Source organism: Branchiostoma belcheri, unplaced genomic scaffold, assembly GCF_001625305.1.
Source record: "Branchiostoma belcheri isolate BF01 breed outbred unplaced genomic scaffold, Haploidv18h27 scaffold464, whole genome shotgun sequence".
Classification (NCBI taxonomy): Eukaryota; Metazoa; Chordata; class Leptocardii; order Amphioxiformes; family Branchiostomatidae; genus Branchiostoma; species Branchiostoma belcheri.
The window spans coordinates 19377-46542 of NW_017804092.1; the positions used below are offsets into that span (position 1 = coordinate 19377).

General features: G+C 41.5%; 3 protein-coding genes and 1 long non-coding RNA gene across 4 annotated transcripts in view; 1 reads left to right on the top strand and 3 right to left on the bottom strand.

Annotated features, from left to right (window-relative positions):
• The first annotated feature begins 36 nt into the window (after nt 1-36).
• Nucleotides 37-3083, top strand: LOC109479091. The gene is made up of 5 exons (XM_019780965.1): nt 37-141; nt 751-861; nt 1732-1925; nt 2314-2538; nt 2818-3083. Exons 1-5 carry the CDS (start codon nt 41-43, stop codon nt 3021-3023), a joined length of 837 nt encoding a protein of 278 aa, XP_019636524.1. The 5' UTR covers nt 37-40; the 3' UTR covers nt 3024-3083.
• Nucleotides 3084-4272: 1189 nt separating this feature from the next.
• On the bottom strand, nt 4273-7612 carry LOC109479088 (matrilin-4-like). The gene is made up of 7 exons (XM_019780963.1): nt 7492-7612; nt 7140-7216; nt 6374-6564; nt 5717-5872; nt 5490-5555; nt 4853-5027; nt 4273-4478 (listed from the first exon to the last, which is right to left on the bottom strand). Exons 2-7 carry the CDS (start codon nt 7201-7203, stop codon nt 4273-4275), a joined length of 858 nt encoding a protein of 285 aa, XP_019636522.1. The 5' UTR covers nt 7204-7216; nt 7492-7612.
• A 2108-nt stretch (nt 7613-9720) lies between these two features.
• LOC109479090 overlaps nt 9721-27166 on the bottom strand; it is a 19389-nt gene continuing 1943 nt past the window's right edge. The window contains exons 4-23 of the mRNA XM_019780964.1: nt 26810-26942; nt 26477-26514; nt 26196-26255; nt 25740-25911; nt 25404-25504; nt 25022-25136; nt 24715-24818; nt 22442-22662; nt 18763-18860; nt 15771-15952; nt 14886-14975; nt 14400-14547; nt 13882-14024; nt 13207-13357; nt 12830-12933; nt 12559-12697; nt 12035-12158; nt 11447-11655; nt 11049-11197; nt 9721-10613 (exon numbers count right to left, since the gene is read on the bottom strand). Coding sequence (XP_019636523.1) covers nt 10263-10613; nt 11049-11197; nt 11447-11655; nt 12035-12158; nt 12559-12697; nt 12830-12933; nt 13207-13357; nt 13882-14024; nt 14400-14547; nt 14886-14975; nt 15771-15952; nt 18763-18860; nt 22442-22662; nt 24715-24818; nt 25022-25136; nt 25404-25504; nt 25740-25911; nt 26196-26255; nt 26477-26514; nt 26810-26942 — 2832 coding nt within the window. The 3' untranslated portion in view covers nt 9721-10262. The remainder of the gene's footprint in view (nt 10614-11048; nt 11198-11446; nt 11656-12034; nt 12159-12558; nt 12698-12829; nt 12934-13206; nt 13358-13881; nt 14025-14399; nt 14548-14885; nt 14976-15770; nt 15953-18762; nt 18861-22441; nt 22663-24714; nt 24819-25021; nt 25137-25403; nt 25505-25739; nt 25912-26195; nt 26256-26476; nt 26515-26809; nt 26943-27166) is intronic.
• On the bottom strand, nt 19145-20359 carry LOC109479093. Its single transcript, XR_002140776.1, has 3 exons — nt 20301-20359; nt 19564-19905; nt 19145-19234 (listed from the first exon to the last, which is right to left on the bottom strand). It is a non-coding gene; the product is annotated as an uncharacterized LOC109479093 (long non-coding RNA).

The following is a 27166-nucleotide window of genomic DNA, read 5'->3' on the forward strand; positions in this document are numbered from 1 at the left end:
GCCCTGACTCTGTGACCTATGACCCCTTCAGAATTCCAACATGGCGGCCAACACGAAGGAAAATCTGCGAATCTCGTGGTTTTTCTGCCATTTCTTAGTATTCCTGGCCTTCCATGGGACGACAGTGAGCGGGGAGATGCGGTGAGTAACAGCGAGTATATAGGCTGCCCAGTCCAGTGGGTCCTGGACCTTTTGGCCTAATAAATCTCAGAGAAGAGAGGGAGTGGTGTAACCAAATATGGAGCGCTGGTTGTATGAATGAGTGAGTGAGTGAGTGAGTGAATGAGTGAGTGAGTGAGTGAGTGAGTGAGTGAGTGAGTGAGTGTGTGTATCTCAGAGTGAGTGAGTGACTGAATGAGTGAGTGACTGAATGAATGAAATGAGTGTGATTTAATGAATGAATGAGTGAATGAATGAATGAATGAATAAATGAATGAACTTTATTGCTCAACAGTTGTACGTGGTGCAAATTACAATGTATGGCAACAATGACAATGTGATCAATATAGTAAGTCTATTCTAAGAATAGAGGCTGCGAGTATGCCTTCAAGTCAAGGTTGGACATGTGTTGGGAGGAGAGGAAGTACCTGGAATGACAAGAGGGTGGCACAACAGGCGATGCCTTCAGCCACCAATACATCCTCAAGGTATCCTCAAGGTAAGAATGTGTTGTGAACTGAAAGGCCGTGCCAGAGTCAACCTACGAGTTACATGTACTCTTAGGCAATACTCCTTTCTCCTGTGTTCCAGGTGTGTGAAGACAGGCCCGTGCAGCTGTGAGATGGCGGACGGCTCGGGGAAAATCGACCTCATCACAATGGCGGAAGTAGGAGAACCCATGGTGTACGATGAACAGGGCAGGTCTGGAAAACTCTTAGCAGTCGACTTCAGGAATGTTTCTGAATTTGTGTCAATTGACGTGCGATGTTTATTTGTTGGGAAGTGCCTTAAAATAGTTCCCTGGTAATCACACTAAAAGTAATCTGCCTAAGGTTTCAATTTGGAGGCTCTGATTTACAAATAACATTGTAAATTTGATAAATCAACATAAATTATATTGGGTATGGACCAAAAATTAGTAAGAGTATGCAATAATTAGAGTGCAAAAAGTCTGATTTACAATGTGGTGATTTGACTGGTGAAATTTTTACTGAAAAAATTATGAAACAGACATTATCAGCAGCTAATGAGTTAATAAACTAAATATGAATCGCTTGAAATATGATCTCAGCTGTCTGATAATCTCTCTAAGTCAGTAAGAAAATGAAATGTTGGAAAGTTTTTATTTCATTTTCTCAGGAACAGGCTGTTTCTCTGAATGTTGGGAATGACTCATGACGGGAAGCCAGTGTTTTATGCATGTGCATGGTCAACCTCTCAGGAGTTGTGTCTGGTAATTTCTTCAGACGTTGTTTTTTTTATCTAACTTATTGTAAACTTCTTCAGTATTTTGAGTTGACGAAATGGTAACAGCGGGCATATTGGTACTTACGATTTGCTAGAAATTGACTTGTTTTGTTATGGGCAAATAACTTACTAACAAATAACTAAAAAAATGTCAACTTTTGCTGGACAGTGGAGTATAAACTAGGGTAAAAAAGATACCGCTCACAGCTTACAATGGGTGCAAAGGTGTAACATCAAACAAAGACCTAGAAAATCAATTCATAATAAATATGGACTTAATGTTTCATGGTGACTAAATCCTCCTTTTCCTCACCTGTTCCTCAGAGACCTGAACTTTTACTCCTTCAACCCGTGCCTGCCGTTTGAAGAGCCAAACGGTATCGATGTCTGTGCTAATGTGGCCGTGTGCATGTACCGGGAGGTGGATGGGGTGGACACGTATTACAACTGTGGGGAACATCTGTACTCAGACTTTGTCTACAACAACGATACTGGATACATCGATCTTGTCTATACAGGTTTGTATTTAATTTAATTTCAGGACGGCAATTCAAAAATATTCTGGATAAGGAAATCTGTCTGATATTGACATTAACTGCCATTTCTTATCACATTTTTGTCATCATTTCGTTCTTGAGATGTTTGAAATAGCCCCCAACCAATAAAAAAAAGTTAAATCACATGAGGAGTCTCTTTATTTTTTGTTCCACCAATAAATAGCTAGAACCAGCCTACAAATTTTAAACAACTGTTTTCCATCAGTGACATCACACTTTTTGTGTATTTCCATTTCGATGTAAGTTTCAGGTGGAAGAAATAATGAAGAGATCAATAGATCAATGAGAGAGTGAGGGTAACTAGAGCTAGTATGGTTAGTTATTGTTAATCATTGTTAACTGCCTGTAGGTGGATATGAGCTGGGAGACGTGCGTCACACGGTCATCCATCTCCAGTGCGGCCTCATCTTCGACCTTGATATCCAAGGTTACCAGGAGGCCAGCCGGACGGTTGTCATGACGATGGCCACGCCCTGTGCCTGTGTGACGGGGTGTGAGGGGTTTAAGGACCTCAGTCCTGGGTCCGTCCTGCTCATCATATTCACAGTCTCCCTGGCGTTCTACTTCGCTGCAGGTGGGTATCTGGACTATTTCTGTGTTTGTCTGCATATTTTACAGTTCCTGTCTTCAGTTATCTGAGTTTTTTATGTGCATGATTTCCCCCCTATGTCCTTTCTTGATACAGGCTATAATGTTGATGTTTGACTAATACAAAATGTGTGCATTGTCTGGTGTGTTATGCCGTAGGGTGGTTATACCTGCTACCCCGATGTCCAGGTACAGATACAGAAGTTGTTATTTACCAAGGCATTTGTCCAACAGAACACAAATTTATATATGGTTGTTTTCCCAGGTGCGTTTTACCTTCACACAGTGAGGGAGAAGCAGGGCTGTGACATGATCCCACACAGACACATGTGGGCCGAGCTGGGCAGCCTCATCAGGGATGGGTGCTGCTTCGTTATGGGGCCTTGCCGGGGAAACAGCCCAGACGTTCTCTATTCGCAGTATGAGAGGCCATCGCAGTATGAGAGACCCGAGTACGACGGACCTGTGTAACCATGGTGATGGTCACCGTGGTGATGGTAACCATGGTGATGGTAACCATGGTTACAGTAACCATGGTAATGGTAACCATGGTGATGGTCACCATGGTGATGGTAACCATGGAGATGGTAACCATGGGTATGGTAACCATGGTGATGATAACCATGGCGATGGTAACCATGGAGATGGCAACCATGGTTTTTGGTAACCATGGCGATAGTAGTCATGGTAATGGTAACTGTGGTGATGGTAACCATGGTGATGGTCACCGTGATGATGGTAACTATGGTGATGGTAAGCATGGTGATGGCAACTATGGTGATGGCATCCATAATGATGGTAACCATGGCAATGGTTAGACAGTAACCATGGTGATGGTAACCATGGTGACAGTAACCATGGCGAGGGTTAGATGGTAACCATGATGATGGTAACCATGGTGATAGTAACCATGGTGAATACGAGATTTGAGACCTATTTTCTGATAGACAACTATTAGGCAAACTGTGCTGCTCTAGATTCAAAATTTTTGATAGATCACGCAGTACAAATATTGTACATTGTTTGATTGATTCTACAAATATGCAAACAAGTAAGGCAAACAGTGTAATCTTAGAAGCTTCTGTATATGTTAATTGAGCGTATTTTTGTTCTTGTATAAATGATACATAAGACATAGTAGCACATACTACCAGTTCATTATTTATTTAAGACCACACCAATTGCGTTTGTTGCTTCTTAGAATTACCACAGTCAGTAAGATCATGGATGAACTCGATCTTCTAATGCCTTATGATGGGATGATGCAATGTCTATTACAAATTAGAAAATCAAACTGCTATCTTCCAATGAAGTTCCAGAAATAGATGATCGCTAATTGATATTACTCAAAATGTATTCATCACCTTAAGATATATCCTAGATTCTTTGTCATCTTGAATATTGATATCTTGAATAATGTTTCTATCTGATGGCTTAAACTTAGATAGATAGAATTTACACTACCATTGCCGACAGTTTTCTATGGTAACAACTATGTTGTACTAGTATCCTGCACATGCTATGGGCATGATTTTTCAGTGACAGATACAAATGTAGCACTTTTGTCTTTTAGCTCTTGTATTAAAAGGCAAAAACGTTGTTTGGAATCCTATGTAAGGCACGTTTGAAATACCGCCAATCACCACAATACCACCACTGACGTATCAAATCAGTTGGGTGATGTTGTGTCGCTTCACATACTATGAAATGGTCAGATGAGTCACTGTTGCCCGCGGCGCTTTGGCAGTTTCTGGCGAGACCCCGGTTTCGGCCACTGGATCCTTCCCTGCTGCCACTGCAGGCCGCTCATTTCCCACCGGTGTCTGCGGTACCAGTTGTGTGGGCTCTCGCTCTCACTGCGGGCCCTGACGTCACCACGGCTGATGGAACCACTGTCGTCACCACCGTGGATTTGGAAGTCTTTACCTGTTGGTAATATGGATATTGTAACATATCATAACATCGCAGAGATTGCCTCTCTGGGCTGGAAATACTGGGTGCATGTGCACCCAAACTTGGAGCTGTGCACCCTTTTTTTCTGTTGGTGCACCAGTGCACCCAAATAGTTTTGTAGGTTTTCATATGACAAGATACCACTATACATTTAAAAATGTATAGTGGTATACAGCATATTCTAAAGCATCTAAGTGTCAGAAAAATACTAAAATCATTGTTATAGTACTTTCCTTAATTAGAAAGAAGTAATTAGTTTTTGCTGACATTCTACTTTATTTTAAACGGTACACCCTAAAAGTACAGATAGATAAATAGATATAGATAGATAGATTGATAATACGCACCAAAATCCGCAGTTATTTTGCGATAGAGATCGCAAGGATCGCTGTCGTCGAAAACTCTGCTGGCGTCACCGGCGATGTCATTGAGCGCACCCATGTCCACACGGTCTCCGACTCCCACACTGTACATCGTGATCCCGGCGGCTCTGGCTGCTGCAGCGTTTGCTGTGTGATCATCCTGGGTCAGTGGACAAGAAAACAAGAAATCGGATAATTCAAACCTCAGTTAGATATTTATAGTTTTTAAATCTATTGGCGCAAATAAAGAAATGGTTTGACGTACGCGGTTCTTTAAACAGACCTATTAAAGACAGAAATATTGCAGAGAGCTAATGTTATGACAAGCCAGTAACAGTGTCGGAGGACTCATTTCTTCCCAGTCTACAGGGAGATGATTTAGACTGTCAACTTGTCCTTAAGGTCAATCTGTGGTTACAAAACCCCCTCCTGACACCCTACTGCACCCAAACACCTACTAACACACAAACAAACATACACACACACAGGCACACACACACACGTACACGCAGGCACACACAAACACACACACACACGTACACACACATACACACACATAGCAATGCCTCCGTACCCGAATTAAAGCACTATGATACAAAGTAGAAAGTCTGTCATACGGTACCTCGCCTTGAATAAACCCGTCTGTCAGGACTACGGCCACTGGATGAACCCCATCATAGAAACGAGACTAAACAAAAACAAAACAACAAGCATACGTGTATGTATGGCGGTAGGGAATGGATAATGATATTTTTTAATCCAAACTAGTTGAGGCAAAAGAAAATTAGAACGTGTAAAAAAGATGTACCGAAGACACTTCAATATACAGTTCATGATTAGAGCTCCTACCGTGTCCATCATGTAGCGAATAGTCGGGCCGGGTCGGCTCAGTCCTCCCTGCCGCTGTATGGATCCCAGGGCGGTTGTTAGTTTCTCGTCACCCATCGTGAACCGGCCCAGGGGAACTTCTGTCCTCGGTGCGCAGTTAGAAACAATAACTCCAACCTGTGATAAACATTCAACAAAAATGAAATTACAACTATCGGTATCAGTAATGCACAAAACACGCACACGCACATACACAAATACGCGCACACAAAAACACATACGGACACACACACATTCGCACACACACACACACACACACACACACACACACACCTCCGACACACACACACCTCAGACACACACACACACACACACACACACCTCAGACACACACCTCAGACACACACCTCAGACACACACACACACACACACACACACACACACACACACGCACACACACATTCTGATTAGCCCAGTTCAAAAAACGGGTAATTCAAAGAGGGTGACTATGTTGTCTATATCATGCAATCAGAAAATAGCACTGCATAAAAAGCTCCCAAAGACCCTGAAGACCCCCCAAACCGCCGGTTTTTGGCATGCTATGGAGGCTACAAAAACTCCATAATTAGAGTTAATTACATGTAATTAAATTCTAAACTATCAGAACTTACGACTTACCCGAGTTTCGAAGTAGGTTCTGCACCCGTTGAACTTGACCAAGTACGCCAGGGTGTTGTGGAACACATTCGGCGCGATGCTGGAGGAATCGTCCAGGATGAGAACGATATCGATGTAGGGGCCACTCCTTCTAACTTCCCGGCCTCCATCTGGGCTTGAGAAACCTAGAGATGACCTCAACTCCGGAAAATCTGAAAAACAAGTGTTGTACGTCATGGATTACTTATGCTACGTTTCTAGATCTGTTTTAGATTTATATTAGATCCTTGCCTTCTAGCGCCGGGTACTGTGTCCATGTAGCATATATATATAAATTACCGCATTCCCCGGGGTTGAAAGTTATGCCAACTTTTACCTAACATTCTTCCCACTCAAACATGCAACCAAATGTTTAACGAACCATTATTTTAGGACATTTTAGTGCTGTAGTGACAAGCATAGTTATCAACATAACGTTTCATTTAATTTTTGGCCTGCCAGTATCGGGGGTTTGTTCTGACACAGCTTGTTTAAAAATTCTATGGCATAAAAATCTTCAACGACGGCACGATCGGGACCACGCCACAAAACTCAATATAGAATCCTATACACTTGAAGAAGCCACACAGGCGAAACCGGTCGTTTGACAGGCTAAATATAAACTCTAAACGGAAACTATACGGCTCCATGCAGATGTCTTACTGAGGGACGACTGCGTGCGAGATGTCTGTTAGCTTGAGGACTGAATCCCCTCTACTATATACAATATAGAATCCTTGGTACTTACAGCCACTTATTCCACCAATGGTGACGGCCAGCACTAAGGTGGCCAGCCATAATTTCCACATCATGTCTAGTAGAATCCTGTGTAAAAAAACAGATGAAAACATATCTTTCACTGAGCAATCGTCCTATTGAATTAAACCAAGTTCTGACACTTAGTTACGTGTAAGAGCGGTGTCTCGTACAAAGTTATCAATTGTTGAAATATAAAATTTAAAAAACTCTCACATTATGCACAGCCTGGTGCCGCACTGCTGTCAATAAAAAACTAAAAAAAAAGACATTCTACAAATAATTTACGAAAAATATAGAAAGAGAATTGAGAGGAACTAATCAAATTTGAGAATGTTTCTTACCGTCTGATGTTTCAGATCAAACACTGTTCAGAGTCGATTCTAAGTTTGACATGATCCAAACCACACTCAGTTGTTGCCGTGTGTTTCTTCCATCGGCCGCGCTCTCTTCTGTCCACAGCGCGGCGCGCTTTAGACAAGTGTCCCCGAGCAGGGTAAAGCAAATGTGCAGGACTGTCTAGCAGTCTTACCATTGGTCCACGTTAATAATAACATATAAACTATCATCACCAGGCTACGTCATACGTGACGAGGCGATGTGGCAACGAGGCAAGACGGGTACTTCTAGCCTCTACCAGGCTCAGTCGGGAGGCAACCGGAAGAGTCGAAATCGACCAAATAGAGAGATATTAAACATGCCGGGGGAGTTGGTCCGCTAGAAAGTACAGTTCGGGTGCGGCAAACTGAACTCTCCAGCAGACCAACTCCCCTGGCATGTTATCTCTGAGTACTTGACAATTTCTACTCTTTCCAGCCGCCTCCCGAAACCTGGTAGAGGTGTACTCTGGCACGGGACTCTTTGCATCAGCGCATGTTATGATTTTTATGTGGCCCATAGTGCACCGCGCCTCCCAGAATGCAATGAAATCCGACCTTGAAAAAAAAAAACTATACCTCACTCACCTTCTTCCTCCATAGACTTTTGTTTAGTCTGATCTGAGCATATTAAAGTGTACCAAACATACTAAAATCAATAGTCTAATATCTAGCTGGGCAATGTTTATAACAGTTTGGCTCCGGGAGCAATTATGAGAAAAGAATGTATATTTTAATATTTACGGTATACAGACATGTCTTCTCTGTATACCCTAAATATTAAAATATACATTCTTTTCTCATAATTGCTCCCGGAGCCCAATGTCTATTCAAAATATACTGCGCACATTTAAGTGTACAAAACGTCCTAAAATCAATAGTTTAATATCTAGCAGAGTGATGGGAACAATTATGAGAAAAGAATGTATATTTCAATATTTACTGGGGACGTATACAGAGAAGACATGTCAACAAGGATGCAGGATGAAATCTTAAAGTTGTTTGCTTTCACTGCTGCAGACCCAAACGGATTTTGGAAGGTATCCATTGTCTGTGAAATTTACATCTGACAGTGACAAAATTATAGCTAGCAGAATGTAGAATGATTATCATGAAAATTCATCTGTGTTGGAGGTTACATGTGTATTTTTTTGTTTAAAGGTAAAACTTTTGTTCCAACACAAGAGATTGTTCTCCTAGAGCTTTTGGCCAGTCTTTTGAAGAAAACCAGAGTGACTTCTTGAAAGCTTCAGGTGAGAACAATCCCGTGTTGGAAAAAAAGCTTTAACTTAAAACATACAGTGTATATCTAACATAATGTGGCGTCGGTGGCGCAACGGTTAGAGCGTTGGACTCGGAACCGAGAGGTCCTGGGTTCGATACTCACCATGGCCCGACGATGTGCATGCAGACCCTCCTATAGGTAGGGTCATACCTGTGTCTCCAACCCTAACCCTAAGCCTAACCCTAGAGTAGCAGGAGTGGTGGCACTCAGTGCTATAGGTAGGGTCATACCTGTGTCTTCAACCCTAACCCTAACCCTAACCCTAACCCCACAGTAGCAGGAGTGGTGGCACTCAGTGCTATAGGTAAGGTTATACCTGTGTCTCCAACCCTAACCCTAACCCTAACCCCACAGTAGCAGGAGTGGTGGCACTCAGTGCTATAGGTAGGGTCATACCTGTGTCTCCAACCCTAACCCTAACCCTAACCCTAACCCCACAGTAGCAGGAGTGGTGGCACTCAGTGCTATAGGTAAGGTTATACCTGTGTCTCCAACCCTAACCCTAACCCTAACCCTACAGTAGCAGGAGTGGTGGTCCTCAGTGCTATAGGTAGGGTATACAAGAAGTATCTTTCTATCAATCCACCTATCTGTCTGACTTTCTATCCATCTATCTAATGATAATAATAATTCTATCTATTAATCTATCAATTTATCTACCTACATCTAGTATAAGTAATTGTAACAATCTATCTATTTATCTATCTATGTGTCTATCTATGCATATGTTTATCTATCTATCTATTTCATAGATAGATATAGTAGTAGATTGAGGAGGTTCAAAAGAAAAGATAGAATTGTATTTGGTGTCAAAAGCTCTCACTAAGTACAAAAATTGAAGCACAGAATTTTAGTTACATGAATCATTATGAATTAAATATATTTCTATTTTTTTTTTATTTTACAGGTTCCTTCTTTGGCTATGTTATGCTACAAGACAAGATGAAGAAGAAAACCAAATAAATGTCAACAAGTCCTGCAGTACCATTGGAGGAAATCTAATACAAAAGCTGTAGTTTTTACTTAAATTGATAGGGGGCGTTGTGACTATTTGTGGGAGTTTTATAAGCAGATTCAACTTTGATAAACACATTCCTTGGAATGATTAGGATCTAATGTTTACAGAAAGCATTTAATTGAATAAAATTCCCAAATTATGTTCCAAATTATGTATGTCCGTTATTTTGCCAGTATGATGTACGAAAGAAGCATGTGTAACATTTGAAATCAATGTTTTAATTGACAGGAACACAAAAACTATTTTCATCTAGACATGAAGAGAAGAAATATAGTACAATTGTTGCATAATGAAGTTTATGTTAAAGGTGCAGCATATAGCACTCTCATTGCTATTTGCTATCTCTAAATATCTCGCAGAGGTCAATTTCTTGTTGGAAGAAGAGCAACTGAACTGAGAATTGAACAATATTAGACGTCTCCATGTTGCCTATAGCTAGCTTGGTGGTAGTGCGTGAGCTTTAAACGCATGTTCCGTCGCAGCTACACCAAAGAATGCCTGCATAACCTTCACTACAACAAGTTTTGCCGAGCTGGTGAAATCTTGATAGTTCTGCCTCACGAATTCCACCATCGGAACGAGTTTAAAGTCCACTGCTACGACTTCCTCGTGTTCAAATTTGTCCTTCGGGCCGGTCGTGAAGCGACCGCGGAGTTGGTCGAAGCTCAGCTGGGCCCCTTTAGAGATGCGAGGGTCGGTCAGGTCGACGTAGCCACACAGTCCCCACTCGTGGTTGTCAAACTTCAGGTACACGGTGTTGAGAACCAGAGCCTCGGGGTCACTGTCCTACAGAACAAGAGAGTCCAGTAGTAAATAAGTTGAAGTCTTAGTGAACAAAAGATGTGCATTGCCTAGCGGGCAGAGTCTTTGTCTTACATTTTGGAAGGTTTGTGGATTCAAACACTGGCCAGGTCATACCAACGGCACCATTAGAAATGGGATCGGACATTCCTTTATGATACCTTTACGATCAGTTATCGACCCGGTTGGGTGCACCAGTGCACCTATTCCCAAAAATGAATTTCGAGCCCTAATTTAGTTTTTTCCTGAGGCCAGCCTTAGCTTTTTTAAAAGCTTTTCTTGTTTAAACAAGGTTAACAGCAGCACTCTGCTCACTGATGGAGGGCAGTGACGAGTGGAGAAGAAGGAAACATTGTTTCCCGGCCTATGATGACATCGCCGATGTCCACATTCAAGGTTCAAGGTTAAGAGCAACCATACCCGTAGGTCGACACGAAGTTCTTCATCCAGTCCCCTGGTGGCTGTCTTCAGCAGGGACACATACGTGTCGCCGTTCTCCTTCACGATGTAGTCCTTCACAGAACAACTCTCCACGGCACCGCACGTGAACATTCCTGGACTATGCATGCCTGAGAGAAAGAAACAGAAGCAGACAAATAACAATCAATGTTGCCATATCTCAGACCTGTTTAAAGGAATAACTTTTGTTCCAACAGAAAAAGGTAAATGTTCTCACCTATACGACGTACCTATATTTACCTTTTTGGGTTGGGACAAAAGTTTCACCTTTAAACATGTACCAACACAGAAGAATCTTTCATGATAATATCTCAGACCCGTTGTTGGTTTTAGGACAAGGAATGTACAATATACGACACCTTCTCGCTTTGATCTCCTTGCAAAGATGAACTTCTGCGGGTTGTCCGGCCCCTCGTTGGTCAGGATGGCCACATGTAAGCCGAAGGACGTGCTGTAGTGAGGATGGACGACGCTCTTACATGGTATTAACTCTAGCTGTTCTGGCTCCTGGAAGCTCCTCCAGATCTCTCTCATGGCGCGATAGTGGCAGTATGTACTCTGCACAAACCTGATTTGTTGGGGGAATACTTTTACTTTGTATGTGTGCTCTGAAAACAACATACAGTTAGGGGGGACTGAAACAACCACTTCTTTCTGATTATTAAAAGGTATAATGTTCTGTCATGAATAGATCAAAACCATGTCCAGAACTGAATATACAAAACCAGAAGTTCTGCTGCAGTACCACTGGAAGCCTCTAGGATATTCATGATTGACCTTGTCCTTCGTCTTTTCAAGACCTACTAAAGTACCAAATACAGTATCATCATAGTCCATCCAAATATTCTTAAGTTGTTGCTGGTCAAAGTATACAAAACACAAACAAACAGAAACAAAAACATTTTACATGGAGGTAACATGGAGATTTCTAGCTATCTTAAACTTACTTGAGTTCGAGTTTCTGTTCCTCCTCTGGCCCAGCCCTGTCTGTCACCAGCTGCTTCAGTGCCACACTTGGGTTGTCGTCAATTATCTTCTGGTCTGCATCAGACTTGAACCTCAAGTAATGTTCTGAAAGTTAACATCCTTGTAAAATAGCTCTTTTTTTTAATTCCCAACCACTTGTTTGACATTGACAAGAGCCAATGTTTCAATGACCATCCGTCATCTTCAGGGCAATCATGACTAGTTCGAATTCACTACAACACCTGACTTCATTGCACAGTTATAATTGCCCTGATGTAGATGACAGACCGCCATGGCAGCTCTTCTTAAACAAGCTCGTGGTTGTGAAGAAAGAACTACTAGTATTCAATCACCAACCTAACGAAATCATTTATGGATATGATGAAATTATTTATGGGTAAAGCCTTGTTATTCATCTGCATGGAGTCATCTGTTTTCTATTTTGGATAAGAGTAATAGAGCAAAAATTAAGTATTATTGATTGTACTGCTAGAGAACACCTCACCTGTGTAGTCATACTGTAGATCTTCCCAGTCGTCTGGTACATCATGGTTAGGTTCTTCCTTCACCTCCACGTAACACTCCAGACATTCCTTCGGGTACCCCTGCGGTCTGATGCCATCATATCGGAATCCTTCGGTAGACTAGTAAAAGGGAAGATAATCATGATCACAATCTGAGTTGAGTGATCTGGTAAGTTGCAGTGTTATGATGAAGTAATGGCTTTGCTAGGTGTTACGAACTCTGAAAGAGAATTTGGAAGAGTGTTGCTTTACCTCCCCAACCAGAGAATCTGCCACAAAGATCTTGGTGTCTTGCAGAAATCCACAGGAGAAGAACACTGCTTTCAACGCCTCGGATTCGTACGGGTTGTCATCAACTGCCATTAACAAAATACAAATGCATAGACAAGTCAACTTCATCATCAACATATAAAGATTAACCTTAGGTATTTCAAAAACACTAATGACCATAATGAGACCTATTCATGGAAGATGATTGCATAGTAGCTTATGAGGCTTCGGGAGGCGGCTGGAAAGAGTAGAAATTGGCCAAATAGACAGGTAACATGGCAGGGGAGTTGGTCTATGGTAAGAGAACAGTTTGCCGCTCCCGAAGCCTGGTAGAGGCTAGTTTTAAGGGACAATCTTACCACTGAAATACTGAGTAACTACGTCTTCAGAAGTTGGTCGTGCAGTCGGCTCATCGTCGTAGCAGCTTTTGATGATCTTTGGCAGAGGTCCTGTTAGGGAAGGGTGGGGAACGACTTTCTGCGGCGCCTGGGTTGTGGTGTCTGGATCTTTCTGTTTGGTTCCAAATTGGTTTATTGAGATCTCCATTAGTGAATACAGTAACTAGTCTTCATGCAGTCTTCATACAATGTGATACAAAATATAACTACGGAATATACCCCGGTAATAAAATCAGACAACAAAATTAACAAAAGACTTAGCTTAAACATAAACTGAAATGAAAATCACATTAATATTCAAAATAATTTCATTATTATGTTATTTCATTAACATAGAAATTAACTAGAAAGGTAACATTTGCAAAGCAAATGCATTATGTTTACCTTCACATGGCCCAACTTGACAAGCTTTGTTTATTCTTACTCAAACACATTCATCTATACAGTGGCCATGCAGCCCCTCTTGAACTCAGTTGTGCATGACACTTGCAACAATATGTAACCCAACACCAGTTACCATGGTGATAGACGTCTGGTTCAGGTCATTGACCTTTATAATATTTGTTTGGAGAAGAAGAGTAAGAAACTGAGCTAGGAAAAACAATATGTTTTCCTTCGGTAAACATCAGAATGAACCTGTAGCGTGTAGGTTCCATGCTTGTCGTAAGGCTTTTCTCCAGTGATGAGGTAACCCAACACCAGGCCATAGGAGAACATGTCAGCGCGCATGAACACATCTATGGAAGGTGACGTTTCATCTTTCTCGACCTGCTGGACTTCTATAACATGGAAAAGAGACAAAGAACAAAAACATCAACTTAAGTACGTCAAGGAAGGATTGACATCCAGGTAATGAGATACACAAGGAATTGTTACTCAACACAGCAGCTGGATAGATTTTGCAAACTGACGAAAAGTAGTGGGTGCTACTTGAAACATTAATATCCACTTGCTTGAGTAACAATTCCTTGTGTATCAGATTAGCTACTTAAAGTTCTTAAAGTTAGATGTGGTTTATAACAGTCATTATAATAATGGACAGTTCAAAATTTTTTAAAGCCTTTGTGCTTGATTGTATTTGCATAATTTTATGCTTCCAATCTACCTACATGAGCTTGGTTATTGAGTGTAAAATACAATCATTGTAAAATTACTGTCTGTTACGGGTGGGTCTTCTCCCAAGTCGAGGTCATCTGAGTCTGACCAATCGTCCTCATCACCATCAGCTGCTGCCTGTGCACCTGTAGTGGCACCTTTCCCATACTGCTGCAGCTCTGGCGCTCTCCATCTGATCTGGGCAAACTGTGACAGGATGCAGAAAAGAAAAAGGATATTAAATGTCTCATGCTCTTTTTCAGATAATAGGGACAGTGGCCACAGGTTTCATTTCATTTATTTCGAAACCTTTTAGCCCCGAAGGGCTAATCTTCCAAGGCTCAGACAATTACATAATTACATAATTACAACATAGTAGAAACATTTAAAAATACATACATACATACATGTACACCACATCAACAATAAATACACATAGATATTAATAGGTTTGGTAATCCACTTTGTCCAAAGGGCGGTTATACAGATACAGATAAAAAATTACACAGGCCTAAAATTTCAATGACTAACAAACTGTAACTCACCTCGTCCCTCCTGTTGTGCAGCTCGTAGCTGTGACAGGCCAGTCCGAAGTCGGCAAGTTTCACACGCATGCTCAACGACCCTGGGTCCAACTGGATGTTTCAAACGTATGTTGAAAAGTAGCTTCCACATTGATGACAGAAAAATGAAGAAACTCATACACTATGGCATTGAATGTCATGTCAGTCTGTGGTTACATCATTCCCCCTCTCTTACTCTTACCGTGACTCTACCATATGCATGTTTAAATGCTAACTTATCTACTTATTACTTAGTTACAGCTACTAACTTAAAGTAACTAACTATTGGGACATGTGCAAGCAAACAAACACACTGAAAGCAAAACCTCAGTACAGGGAGGTTATCACGAAAGTTCATCTGTGTCGGTAGTTATATGTTAAGAAGAATAAGAGTTAAAGCTTGACCCAGTGTTGACTTCACTGGGTCAGTCTTTTGAGAAGACCAGAGTGACTGGTTGAATTTAGCTTTATATGATATTATGAGAACAATTTGACTTGTGTTCAATAGCCAGTCACTACCACTCTTTCAGCACCAAGGACAAACACTGCCAAACTCTTATGTTCACAGTCATGTAACTGTTGAGATCACAACACTGCAATTCTATGGAACCTGTCCAGCAACAGAAGGTTACTTTGATTCTGAACAGTTATGAGTATCTTGAATGACCAGCACATTGTCAGGTTTCAGATCCCTGTGTGCTATTCCTCCAAATGATTGTAAAAGTTCAATCCAATGATTCCTTACCCATACCTGCCACAAACTCTTGTGTTAGCTAGGTTAGCCTTATGAAAGTGTAGTTAATATGTACCAGTAGATGCCATACTTTGTACCCTGTACAATTGTTGGGCAATAAAGTTATTACGAACCAGCACATTATCAGGTTTGAGGTCCCTGTGAGCGATGGGGTCGGGCAGTGTGTGCAGGTAGTGTAGCGCATGCGCGATCTGGCTGCCCAGTTTCCACACGATGTTCGCGGTCAGACCTTGTCGTTCCGGAGTCTTACGCCGTTCCACGTAATCCAGCAGGCTGTCGGGGAGATACTCCATCACTGGGGAACACAACAAGTCAGAATGGTTATAGGTATACCGTATAATCTTCATTGTTACGGCCAATGAAAGACTCAGGTATTCGATCATTCGGCCAGTGGGTCACCCAACATCATTGGAACGAAGTGACACAAGCAAAGACAACACAAGAAAAAACATCAGCCTTCTATAGGACATTAAACGCGGCAGTAGCAACACATTTCCCTGCCAAGGTAATAAGACTGCATGTCCAGGACAAACCTTGGATCTCCCAGAAGATAAAGTCAGCGATCAGAAGGCGGCAGCGAGCATTCCGGGATCAGGATTGGGAAACATGGAGATTGCTCCGCAATAAGATTCAGAAGGAGATCAAGAGAGCCAGAAGCCATTACTACAACAACAGGGTTCAGAACCTGAAGAAGCACAGCCCAAGTGCATGGTACAAGGAGATAAAAGTCCTAACAGGTACACAGAAAAAGGGCATGACCATCCAAGCTCAAGGGGTTGATCCAGACAGTCACCGCGACATGGCTAACCTCATCAACCAGAAGTTCACGAACGTAACAACGTCGTTACCACCCTTGGACCGGTCCAAACTGTCAGCATACCTCCCAAGTCGCCCTCCCCCAGTAGTTCATCCCTGGGAAGTGTACTGGAAACTGCGTAGGATCAAGACCAATAAATCTCCAGGCCCTGATGGAATAGATGGCAGATTGCTCAAAGAATTTGCCTACGAACTGAGCGAACCGATTGTTGACATTTTAAACTCCTCCCTACTTGAAGGGACTGTGCCACATGAGTGGAAAGAGGCAGTTGTGGTACCGCTCCCGAAAACCAGCCCACCAAGCATCGACCACCTTCGACCGGTGTCGCTGACCTCTCTCATTGGCAAGATATGTGAGAGTTTCGTGGCATCCTGGGTGCTTCAGGATATCGGACACCGTATATGTAAAAACCAGTTTGGGTGCCTAAAGGGGCGGTCGACAACCCACTGTCTTGTCAACTTGGCTAACCAGCTCTACAAGACAGCAGACAGAAGAGGATCCTCCAGCACTTGGGTACTAACAGACTTTAGCAAAGCATTTGACCTCGTGGATCATACGGTAGCAATACAGCACCTGCTCGAGCTGGGAGTCAGGTCGGAGATCATCCCCTGGATCGTCAGTTTCCACACAGAACGTTCACAGAGAACCAGATACCAGGGTGTTCTTTCTCACAAGAAACAACTCACATGTGGGCTTGCACAAGGAACCAAGTTAGGGCCCATCGTGTTCATAGCCCATGTGAATAACCTACCAAACATCATGAGATCGCCCTCTTGGGCCTTCGTTGACGATTTGAATCTCATTGAATCAAGACGCACTTCTGAACCACCCAGACTACAGCACGATTTGGACGAACTGTCCACCTGGACTGAGGAGAACAAAATGAAGCTTAATCCCACTAAGTGCAAAGCTATGCACATTTGCTTTGCCCGCAACCCCCCACCACCGCCCCCTCTATCCATTAACGGACACGTGCTTGAGGTGGTGCCCATTGCCAAGTGCTTGGGAGTCACATTTCAAGCCAACCTGGGATGGGACAGTCAAGTCAGAGAAATGACACGTAAGGGGAACCAGCGCTTGTACTTGTTGTGCCGACTACGTCAGTTTGATCTACCGGTGGAGGATCTGCTAACGGTCTACAAGTCGTTTGTTCGCCCGGTGGTTGAGTATGCCGCCCCGGTATGGCATTGGGGGTTAACACGTGACCAACGGAAAAAAATAGAGAACATACAGAGGCGAGCGGCAAAGATAATGCTGGGAAGAAACTACCACGGGTATTCGTCAGCCTGCGACGTGCTTCACTTACAAACACTTGATGACAGACGTTCCACTCTCTGTCTGAAGTTTGCTAAGAAACTGCTCAACTCAGAAGAGTACCGTGGTTGGCTGCCCGAACTCAGAGGTGACGTCAGCGGTAGGGTAACAAGACAAAGAAACCAACTAGACCGATTGCCAGTACACACAGAGCGGTACAGAAACAGTCCAATCCCATTCTTAACCAGTCTGCTAAATAACAGCATGTAGAAGAAGTTTATTACTATAGATGATGTTTTTATTACTATAGATGATGTTTTTAACTGAATGACCTACGATCGTAACCTACGTATTGTAAATATTTTAAAATAATTTGCTGTTTTTAACTGTTTTAATACTTGCTTGTAATATTGAAGTCAATCGTATTTAAACACTTATGTAATGCGGCAGATCAATTCAGGGTCCTACGGGGACCCTGCTACTCTGTATCGTACGGTCAGAATGAAATAAACCACTATTATTATATTATTATTATTGTTCAGTGCACTATAATTAGCTGCTGCCGTGCCGCGTGCCTGTGAAGCTGGCGTGTTATGCCGAATTGTGGTTATACCAGCTATATTTACAGATATTCAATATTTAGTTATTTTCCGTCATATTTATATAGGGTTGCCCAATGTAAGACTTATAGTATACAGACTAACAAATGCTGTCAAATTACTAGCCGCCGTATGTAAACGTATGAGGCCATTAAACTAAGAACAAACAAACCGGGGAAGTGGCTAGTATTGACATCCAGACACCTTTGACACACCTGGCATTACTAATCCCAAAGATCAGTGTGAGTGAAACTAATGATGAAAACCGAAGAACACTGTCGACATTTCTACTCAATACTATGATGTATTTTATAGGAATGAAAAAACTTTAAGCACCGGTATATTATATAAAAGTTTGTATGGAAAAGATAGTTATTTTCTACATAACCAAGCAAAAATAGACATCACACATATCAACAGAAGCTTTGAACATACCAATGAATTGGTTCCCCTCTTTTAGGTCGAACTGGGGGACGTCTTCCGATAGCCGACCTGTGCCGCGGAATGCTACAATATTCTCATGGCTTAAATGCCTAGGGAAAAAACATATGCATATCGTTGAGATATTGAATCAGCACATGGTTTGATATTCATAAATAATATGCATCATGAAAGTGCACTTGTAAAATCTATCCTGATTCCATCTTACGTAGTTACTAACTGCTAGCCTCTACCAGGCTTCGGGAGGCGGCTGGAAAGATTAAATCAGCCAAATAGAGAGATAACATGCCAGGGGAGTTAGTCTGCTGGAAAGAACAGTTTGCCGCTCAAACTGTTTCCTACAGCAGACCAACTCCCCTTAATTACTGCCGACTTACCTCAGCACCCGTTGTTCGGTTATCGTCCTGTCATACTTGATCTGCACCTTGACTGCGACAGTCGAGCCTTTCAACCGCGCTTTGAAGACCTTAAAATAAAGACTCAATTTAGAGGAAACCTGATATTACATCATTTGTTTGTTTCATACATTTTATCACATACAAAGTTCTGTTGTGAAATGAGGTTACTTGTTAAGTGTTAATGTTCACCAGTTGTGAAATGAGGAAAATGTAGTTACATGACATTGTATTACAATCTCCAAGCAGATCCTAGGGTGGCAAAAGACAGTATCAAATTGGCCAGGCTGTACAAGGGTGGCGTATAGACCCTCTCTGGCGAAGAGATACTGCCTGGCCAATTTGATGAACTGCCTTTTGCCTCCCTAGGATCTGCTTGGAGATTAGAAATGTAGATTACCTTTGCAAAAGCTCCTTGTCCCAGCAGGTCCCATGGTTGTGTGAGGTCCTGTTGGTTGACTGTGTTCTGCTCTGCCTTTAACAAGTCTTCCAGCTTCCGTCTGGCCAGCTCACAATGTGGTCTGGCCGGGTGGCCATCCGCAAGAAGCCCCAGAGCGGAGTCAATGTGCTCTAGAACTGAGCTCAGTCTGGATTCGAACCCTTGCCCCTCGAACTTGTATTCTTTCCCAGCTCCGACAGGTGGCATATTAACAGGGGAAATACCCGTGCTGAAGACGTAGTCAAGTAGCATCTAACGTCATATCACTATTGCAAAGTCTATATTTCCAAACTATGAAAAGGCCTGTGAACTCAAAACAAAGGACAAAATAAAGGACAGGATCTCCTGAGCGCCTTGATGGCTCCTTCGAATTGCAGCAAAAATTATTCCGGCTGTTTCGACAACTCAATAATAAGTTGCTTTTATATAAGTTGTGGGTTTCAGTGTTTCCTCTTTTGTTGAAAATCGATGTCACCGATAAAACCAAGTCGTTGGGTCTACACAACAACTTAGTAGGATCATGGCATTAGTACGTGCATCAAGAGTAATAATGAGGAAGTTACTGACAAGAGGCTTGGGCTTAAAAATAAATGTTTTTCTTTTTAAGGCAGCTGGTCTTTTCTCCTGAAATTCTACCTGACCCAGGGTGTACACCATTATACTCCAAAAGTATAAGATATGCAGTAAAAAGAACTTACCGTATAAAACTTAAAAGTATGAGGACAAAAACATATGACGTAAACGAGTTTGCGGTGTACCGAAACCCGGAAGTAAGACCAGCGTGCTCTTCGGGGACTATACCATTGTTGCTATAGGGGTGTCGAATTTTGCTGTACTACTAGTCTACTAAGAGTACTCTAAACTTAGTATGTGTCATTGTTTGTGTGTGTCTGTGTGTGTGGTAAGTATTATCAAGTGAAGTTACAAGTTCATTGGAAGACACTATCTTAAAAGCTCTTTATTAAATTTAAAAAGTGCAAGAATCCATCTTCAAAAGTCAGAGAGCACTTATAACAATGTAACGTTACATCAATCACAAATCTAGTACAAGTATGGTATCAAGTTTGATCATATCAAATCACACCTTTGCTACAATTCTATCAAAACTCCTTGATCATAATCATATTCAACAACAATATGATATTATATATTGTATGTAGGAGTGCTCAGCTACTTATTCTAGGATATTGTTCAACAATGGCATAAACAAAATATCAGCCCCTAGCTATCATAGTCTCTCGAACATAAAGCCCATTAGTCTGAGTCATGTCAAATTAATACAAACGCACTATATATATATATATATATATAAACTGTGCAGCAAAAAAAGGAAAACATGTGTCTTAAAGACACTATTTAAGGTGCAACTGAATTATACTGTACATTACAGAATAATACTGTAAATTCATTTATCTTACAGGCACATAAATTTCATGGCAAGTTGACAATATATAGTTGACAAGAATCTATCTTCAAAAGTCACGGAGCACACTAATATATAATATCATATCAAATCACACAGAGTTTTTGCTCAATTCTATCTATCATTATCATGATCATATTCAACAACAATATGACAATGTATCATATATATTATCAAATATTTTTGTTGCAGTGACTTTTGAGTTTCTGGTTGAACTACAATTATACAAAGTAATGTAAGACAGAGAACGATGTCAGGAGACCATAACCATAATACCACCACAAATATTTTACTCTCTGGGCAGAAATTTAGGCTTTAGCTTTATACATGCTTTTAGGCATAATTTAATTTTTTATAGGGCCTTCTTTTTGTCCTTACTACCTCTTTGGCAAATGGACAATGCCTTGCACCAATTTGATACTGTCTTATCAATTTGATACTGTCTTATCAATTTGATACTGTCTTATCAATTTGATACTGTCTTATCAATTTGATACTGTCTTATCAATTTGATACTGTCTTATCAATTTGATACTGTCTTATCAATTTGATACTGTCTTATCAATTTGATACTGTCTTATCAATTTGATACTGTCTTATCAATTTGATACTGTCTTATCAATTTGATACTGTCTTATCAATTTGATACTGTCTTATCAATTTGATACTGTCTTGCGGTCACCAAAAGATCTGCTTGGAGATTACAAATATTTCTATGTATTGGCGGTGACTAGCTAAATGTGATTCCCATTGGGACACTTGGTTCTAAAAGTGCATTTATCAGTCTCTATTGTCTAGGATGATCTATTTGTATATATATCATGACATCACCGGACATTAATGTAAGTTTGTATGCACCTGTTTTGAAAAGAAGGGAGAAACAAGTACTATGTAAAGTATAATATATATAATTATAATAAATGGTAGCCTTATGTGTTCCTCCATCTGTATACAATAGATGTGGTGCTAGTGCCGTAGTGTTTAACGTTATATGATTGAACCATGTAAAGTACATGTAACATTACTACATTTAGCCCACATGGGCATGAATGTGGAAATAAACATCATTGTCATTGTCTTACGACTCTTAGCTACTCCACTAGTGAGTCTTTTGTTCACCAACATCATTGTAGAATAATACATAATACTGTAAATTCATCAACTTTGAGGCACATAAATTTCGTGGCAAGTTGGCAATAAAGAGCTTCCAGTGACTTTTAAGTTTCTGGTTGAAACTACAATCAGTAAAAAATGTAAAATTGCAGCATACATGTAGGGAAAATGTGAAAATCATCAACATATGACGGCCACAAATACAGCTCATAATTTAACTTATGTATGGTTGGGGACTAGCTCAATGTTATTCCCCCAGAACACTGGGTTCTAACAGGTGCATAGATCAGTATCTACAGTAACTGTCTGTAGCTATTTTCCTCGTAACCAGTAAAGGTTACGTTCAGAGGCAAGTCAGGGCACGGTCGGACACAGAACACGTCTCCGTACACAGGGTTCCCGCTTTTCAGTCGCTTGTTCACCAGCGTCACGAGGTCCGGGTACGTCTTAGCCGAGTCGTGGTCTGGCACGAACTCCAGACACGCGTCAAACGGCACCGAAGAGGCAGCGGCTGGGGGGTTTCCCTGGGGTGATGTTTGCGAAAATTTATGATTAAGTTTATACACATTCACTAGAAAAGTAACATTTGCAAAGCTAATGATTTGCCCTGATATGGTCTAGCCAAGCTACTGTTCTATTTATTCTTACTCAAACACATTCACATATATGGTGACCACAGGTAGGAATGGGGTCCATGCAGTGACCATGCAGCCCCTCTTCAACTCAGTTCTGCATGGCATCCAACATCAGTTCATCCAACACCAGTTACCATGGTGACAGACATCTAGTACTGGTCATTGGCCTTTAATTACATTTATACCATACCCGGGCCGCGATAACGTTCGATAACGGGTTCCAGACCGGGCCGTACTTTATGGTACGGCCCGTTCCGGAACCCGTTATCGAACGCTTCCATGGCTTCCATAAAATGATTCGAACGCGTTTTGCCCTACCCGCTTGTGCAGAATCCGGACGTTGGAACTGATGTTGTTGCATTTGAGGGTTTAGGGGCACCAACTTTTGGCTCATATTGCATTGAAAGGCGCGTTTTCTTGGGTGGGTATGATATAAATAAAATACAACACGGTGTATTCCGCATCGCCCTCGGTCCCGGCCCTCCCGCGAGTAGGATCGCGAGTAGTATCGATCCGACCCGCGGTCGGGCCGATACCTTGGGCGATACGGCCCTGCCAGCTCACCTTGATGTTGAAGTGTACAGGCTCCTCGTCCTCTCCCAAACTCAGGCCTACAGAGAAGCCACCTTCATCACTCAGACTCTCACTGAACCTCACCAGAAATGTGCTTCTCTTCTGTCCCCTCAGCCGACGATTCGCTTCATCTTGGCTCATCAAACCTGCAAACCAGCTGTTCGTAGTATGTTGGTGAAGGTTAGACATCCAGGTAATAAGATACGCCAACAAACAGTTACTCAATCGAATAGAGGAAAGCAGCTTATTTGGTTTAAAAATAGTCCCTTGTATTTCTCCTTCTTTTCCTGCCATGTTGTGAAACGTGGTGAAGCCATCCTACATTTGCTTTGGAGCAAATGTTGGCCTTTCTAGTTAATTATATTTCAGTCCATACCATGGTATGGATGAAACATATTGTGTTCTCTGATGTTTCTTCTCCTTCTTCTTCTTCTTCTCCTCCTCCTGCCAAACAGTCAAAGGGATTCAACTCCACTATCATTCAGCCAAATGACTTGAAATTTGGCATGAAGGTAGAGTGGGCCAATACCCCTAGGCGTTTTTTTCATTTTTTTGATACATGCCTTTGAAAAAATTTTATGAAGGTTTTTTGGGGCATTTTTTGCCAAAAAATGGATTTTTGGATCCTGAGCCCTGGTTTTACAACCAAATGATATGAAATTCGGTATAAGGGTACCTTGAACATGTGTCTACAGAATAGTAGCTATATGAGAACAAAGATGCAACAAGTACTTTGAATCTCGAAAGCTTTACTAATCTTATTACAGGTATGCAAAAACTAACAATGATGAGATTTGATACATTTTGAAGGTCTTAGGCACATAAAATTGAATGTGTGGGTCATTACGCACCACTTAGGTGCAATGTGACCTCAGGTAACCCGCAATGGAACACGTGTTCCATGGATGGAACCGGCCATTCTTTAGATAGAACATGGAACGGGTACAGCACTTTTGGCCCTTTTTTTGCTGAAAATAGCCATTAAAGTCCCCCAAATGAGTCATTTGGAAGTGTTGTATGCCAAATACATGACTGCTATTTAAATCATTTATTTGAGAACCTTTGCCAGTTTTACACTGGGGTAAGTTTGGAATAGTCCACTTTTGCGTGGGAGGGAGATGGACTGAAATATGCTGTATTTGCTCCCAAGCAAATGTCGGCCTCTCTAGTTTATAGCTTACCTTTCCTGCCTTTTGCCCACTCTTGTAGTTGATCCATCCATCAGTGCCTGTATCTGTTGGATGACAGTAGATGAGGAGATTTAAAAACGTTCTCTTCCTCAAATTAAAAGCAATGATTTGTTTTCTTCTCTTACCATTTTTTTCTTCTCTTACCATTTTATGGTTGTAAAGAATGGACTGTGCGTACCTGTGCCAGACATACACAGTGTCCCTGTGCATCTGCCTTGAAGGGTCCGAACCAGCCCAGAAGGTGGACAAACTTGCCCACCTGAACTTCATCATGTCTGTCGCCTCCAGAAAAAAAAGGGGAAAGAATCAAATAGTTGAGAAACATAACATTAAGCTGCGGCTCCATACTAGTGTTACTTTTCGCACTTCTTGAATGTTATGCAGTAACTCTAGTTTGAAAATGTAGGCAATTTTTTCACACTCTCGCATTAGATTGAGGATCAGTCAAGGAATTCATCCAGACAATTTAATTACAGTTGCCTTACCTTTTATCCCAAAGACATGTTTGATGAGTTTGAGGACTCTGTTGTTCTTGAGCTGGGTGGCGAGGGGGTCGTTTGGGAACGCACTCTTCATCGCTGTCACAAAGTGGTAATAGATCTGGACAGGAGAGCAAGCCCAATAAATTTATTAAAACAAGTTATGTAAGACCTACACTTTTGTTACATGCAATCTTAGACCATACGAAAGTCACTGTACTTTTGCTGTGTCAATAAAGTTCTCTGTATCAAATTCAAAACATGTTAAGTGATACTCATCGTAAAATTAGATGGGAGAACCAAGAATGTGAATGAACCCCAGAATCCTTATATTTTGACAGCCCTTCTCTTCTTATATTGTACAACTGTTATTCTGACAAACACCTACCTTAACCTCTGTGAAACTGCCTTTACGCAGTTTCACAGCGTACCAAAACTGCTTGGACTCCTCACAGAAGAAGTCCTCCTCTATTTGGTCCTCTGTTGAACCTTCAAGATTGCCAAAAAACATGCAATTTTACTCCGTACATCACAGTTTACTACAAGACAGAAACTTTCAGGAAGAATACCGTATGACACTAGAAAACAACAGAGGAAAAGCCACTGTGCAATTATAGGTGTTCATACATGTATTTCTAAATATGTAATGTGAAATAATTTTTACTGTATAGAACTTGTGTGTTATTTGCACCAAAAAGAAGCAAGAGAAAGAAAATGAAGATACTTCGGTTGAACCATGGAAATGACGCCAAAGATGTAGAAGAAAATGAAGGGGAAGATGGTCCACTGGTGACTCCATTTCTTCCCTTCTCGGACTCCTGTTCTGGTCGGTGATAGCTCGCATCTCCCGTGTATCCGCTGTATACGGGCTCCGACAGTGCCCTGTCTGGTCGCACCTGTGTAACAATGTATATAGATAGTATAATTGTAATGTTACAATGTATAAAGATAGTGCTGCACTCTTGCCATTGTTATTTGTATTTTTGCCAGTTCTAGTCCCTCCCTCGAGCAGGACCAGCCACCTGTTCGAACACTTTCGAGCGCATGTGCCTGTGTCGTGTTCGAACAGGTGATCTACACCTGCTCAGGGGAAGGGGCTCTAGAACCGGCCAGTTATAAGTTGAAGAAAGTCAGTTAAGTGTTTGAGTTTTCATCGTGATCAGATGTGAGTTTGTTTTACCTGTACTGGGTAGCGTTCGTCTGACTCCATCGGTTCATCCATCGAGCTCGAGTGGGTTCTCTGTGAGAACAGAAGACATTTTGTAATACTAAAGTACCTTACACCTGCAACTCCTTACAGTTGTATACAACAATGTACCTTTATGTCTTGGTCACTGACTGCTTTAAAATACATTTAATGTTTGCTTATAGCAGGGCATATGGATAACATAAAAAGACTACCATTATGTCAGAAAAGTAACTGTTTCAAGATATGCAAATGAAACCATTTATTTGCATTACCAATGGCTGGCCCCTTGGATCCTCTTCACGATCTTCACCTAAAGGCAAATACGTAAATTAAAAATAAAACAACTTCTTTACTTTTTCTGTGCCATGTATGTGATACAGTGCAATTATATAAACCAAATTTAGTTCCGATACTCATAATTGTTGTGACAGTCACAATGTCATACCATAACTAACATTTGTAAGTCCTTGTGCACTTTTATATGGAATTATGAACATTGACAAATAAAATTGAGGTACAAGTGTGTCTGTACATAGGGATGGCATTCAGGAGTTTGGCTACTTCTAGAATAAATATGAATATTAATATATGTGTCTGAAACTTACATGTTGTTGAAGAATAAAAGTCAACCAACAACTGTAAAGCATCTCTCTGTCCCATGTCGTACAGTGCCTGCACCAGTTGTCTTGTCGTCACGTGCGTTGCTTTTCGCAGCACTGTCACGGTTCTCTCTGTCTCCTTCAGAGAGAGAGAAAGAGAGAGGGAGAGAGAGAGAGGGAGAGAGAGAGAGAGAGAGAGAGAGAGAGAGAGAGAGAGAGAGAGAGAGAGAGAGAGAGAGAGAGAGAGAGAGAGAGAGAGAGAGAGAGAGAGAGAGAGAGAGAGAGAGAGAGAGAGAGAGAGAGAGAGAGAGAGAGAGAGAGAGAGAGAGAGAGAGAGAGAGAGAGAGAGTAGAGTAGTAGTAG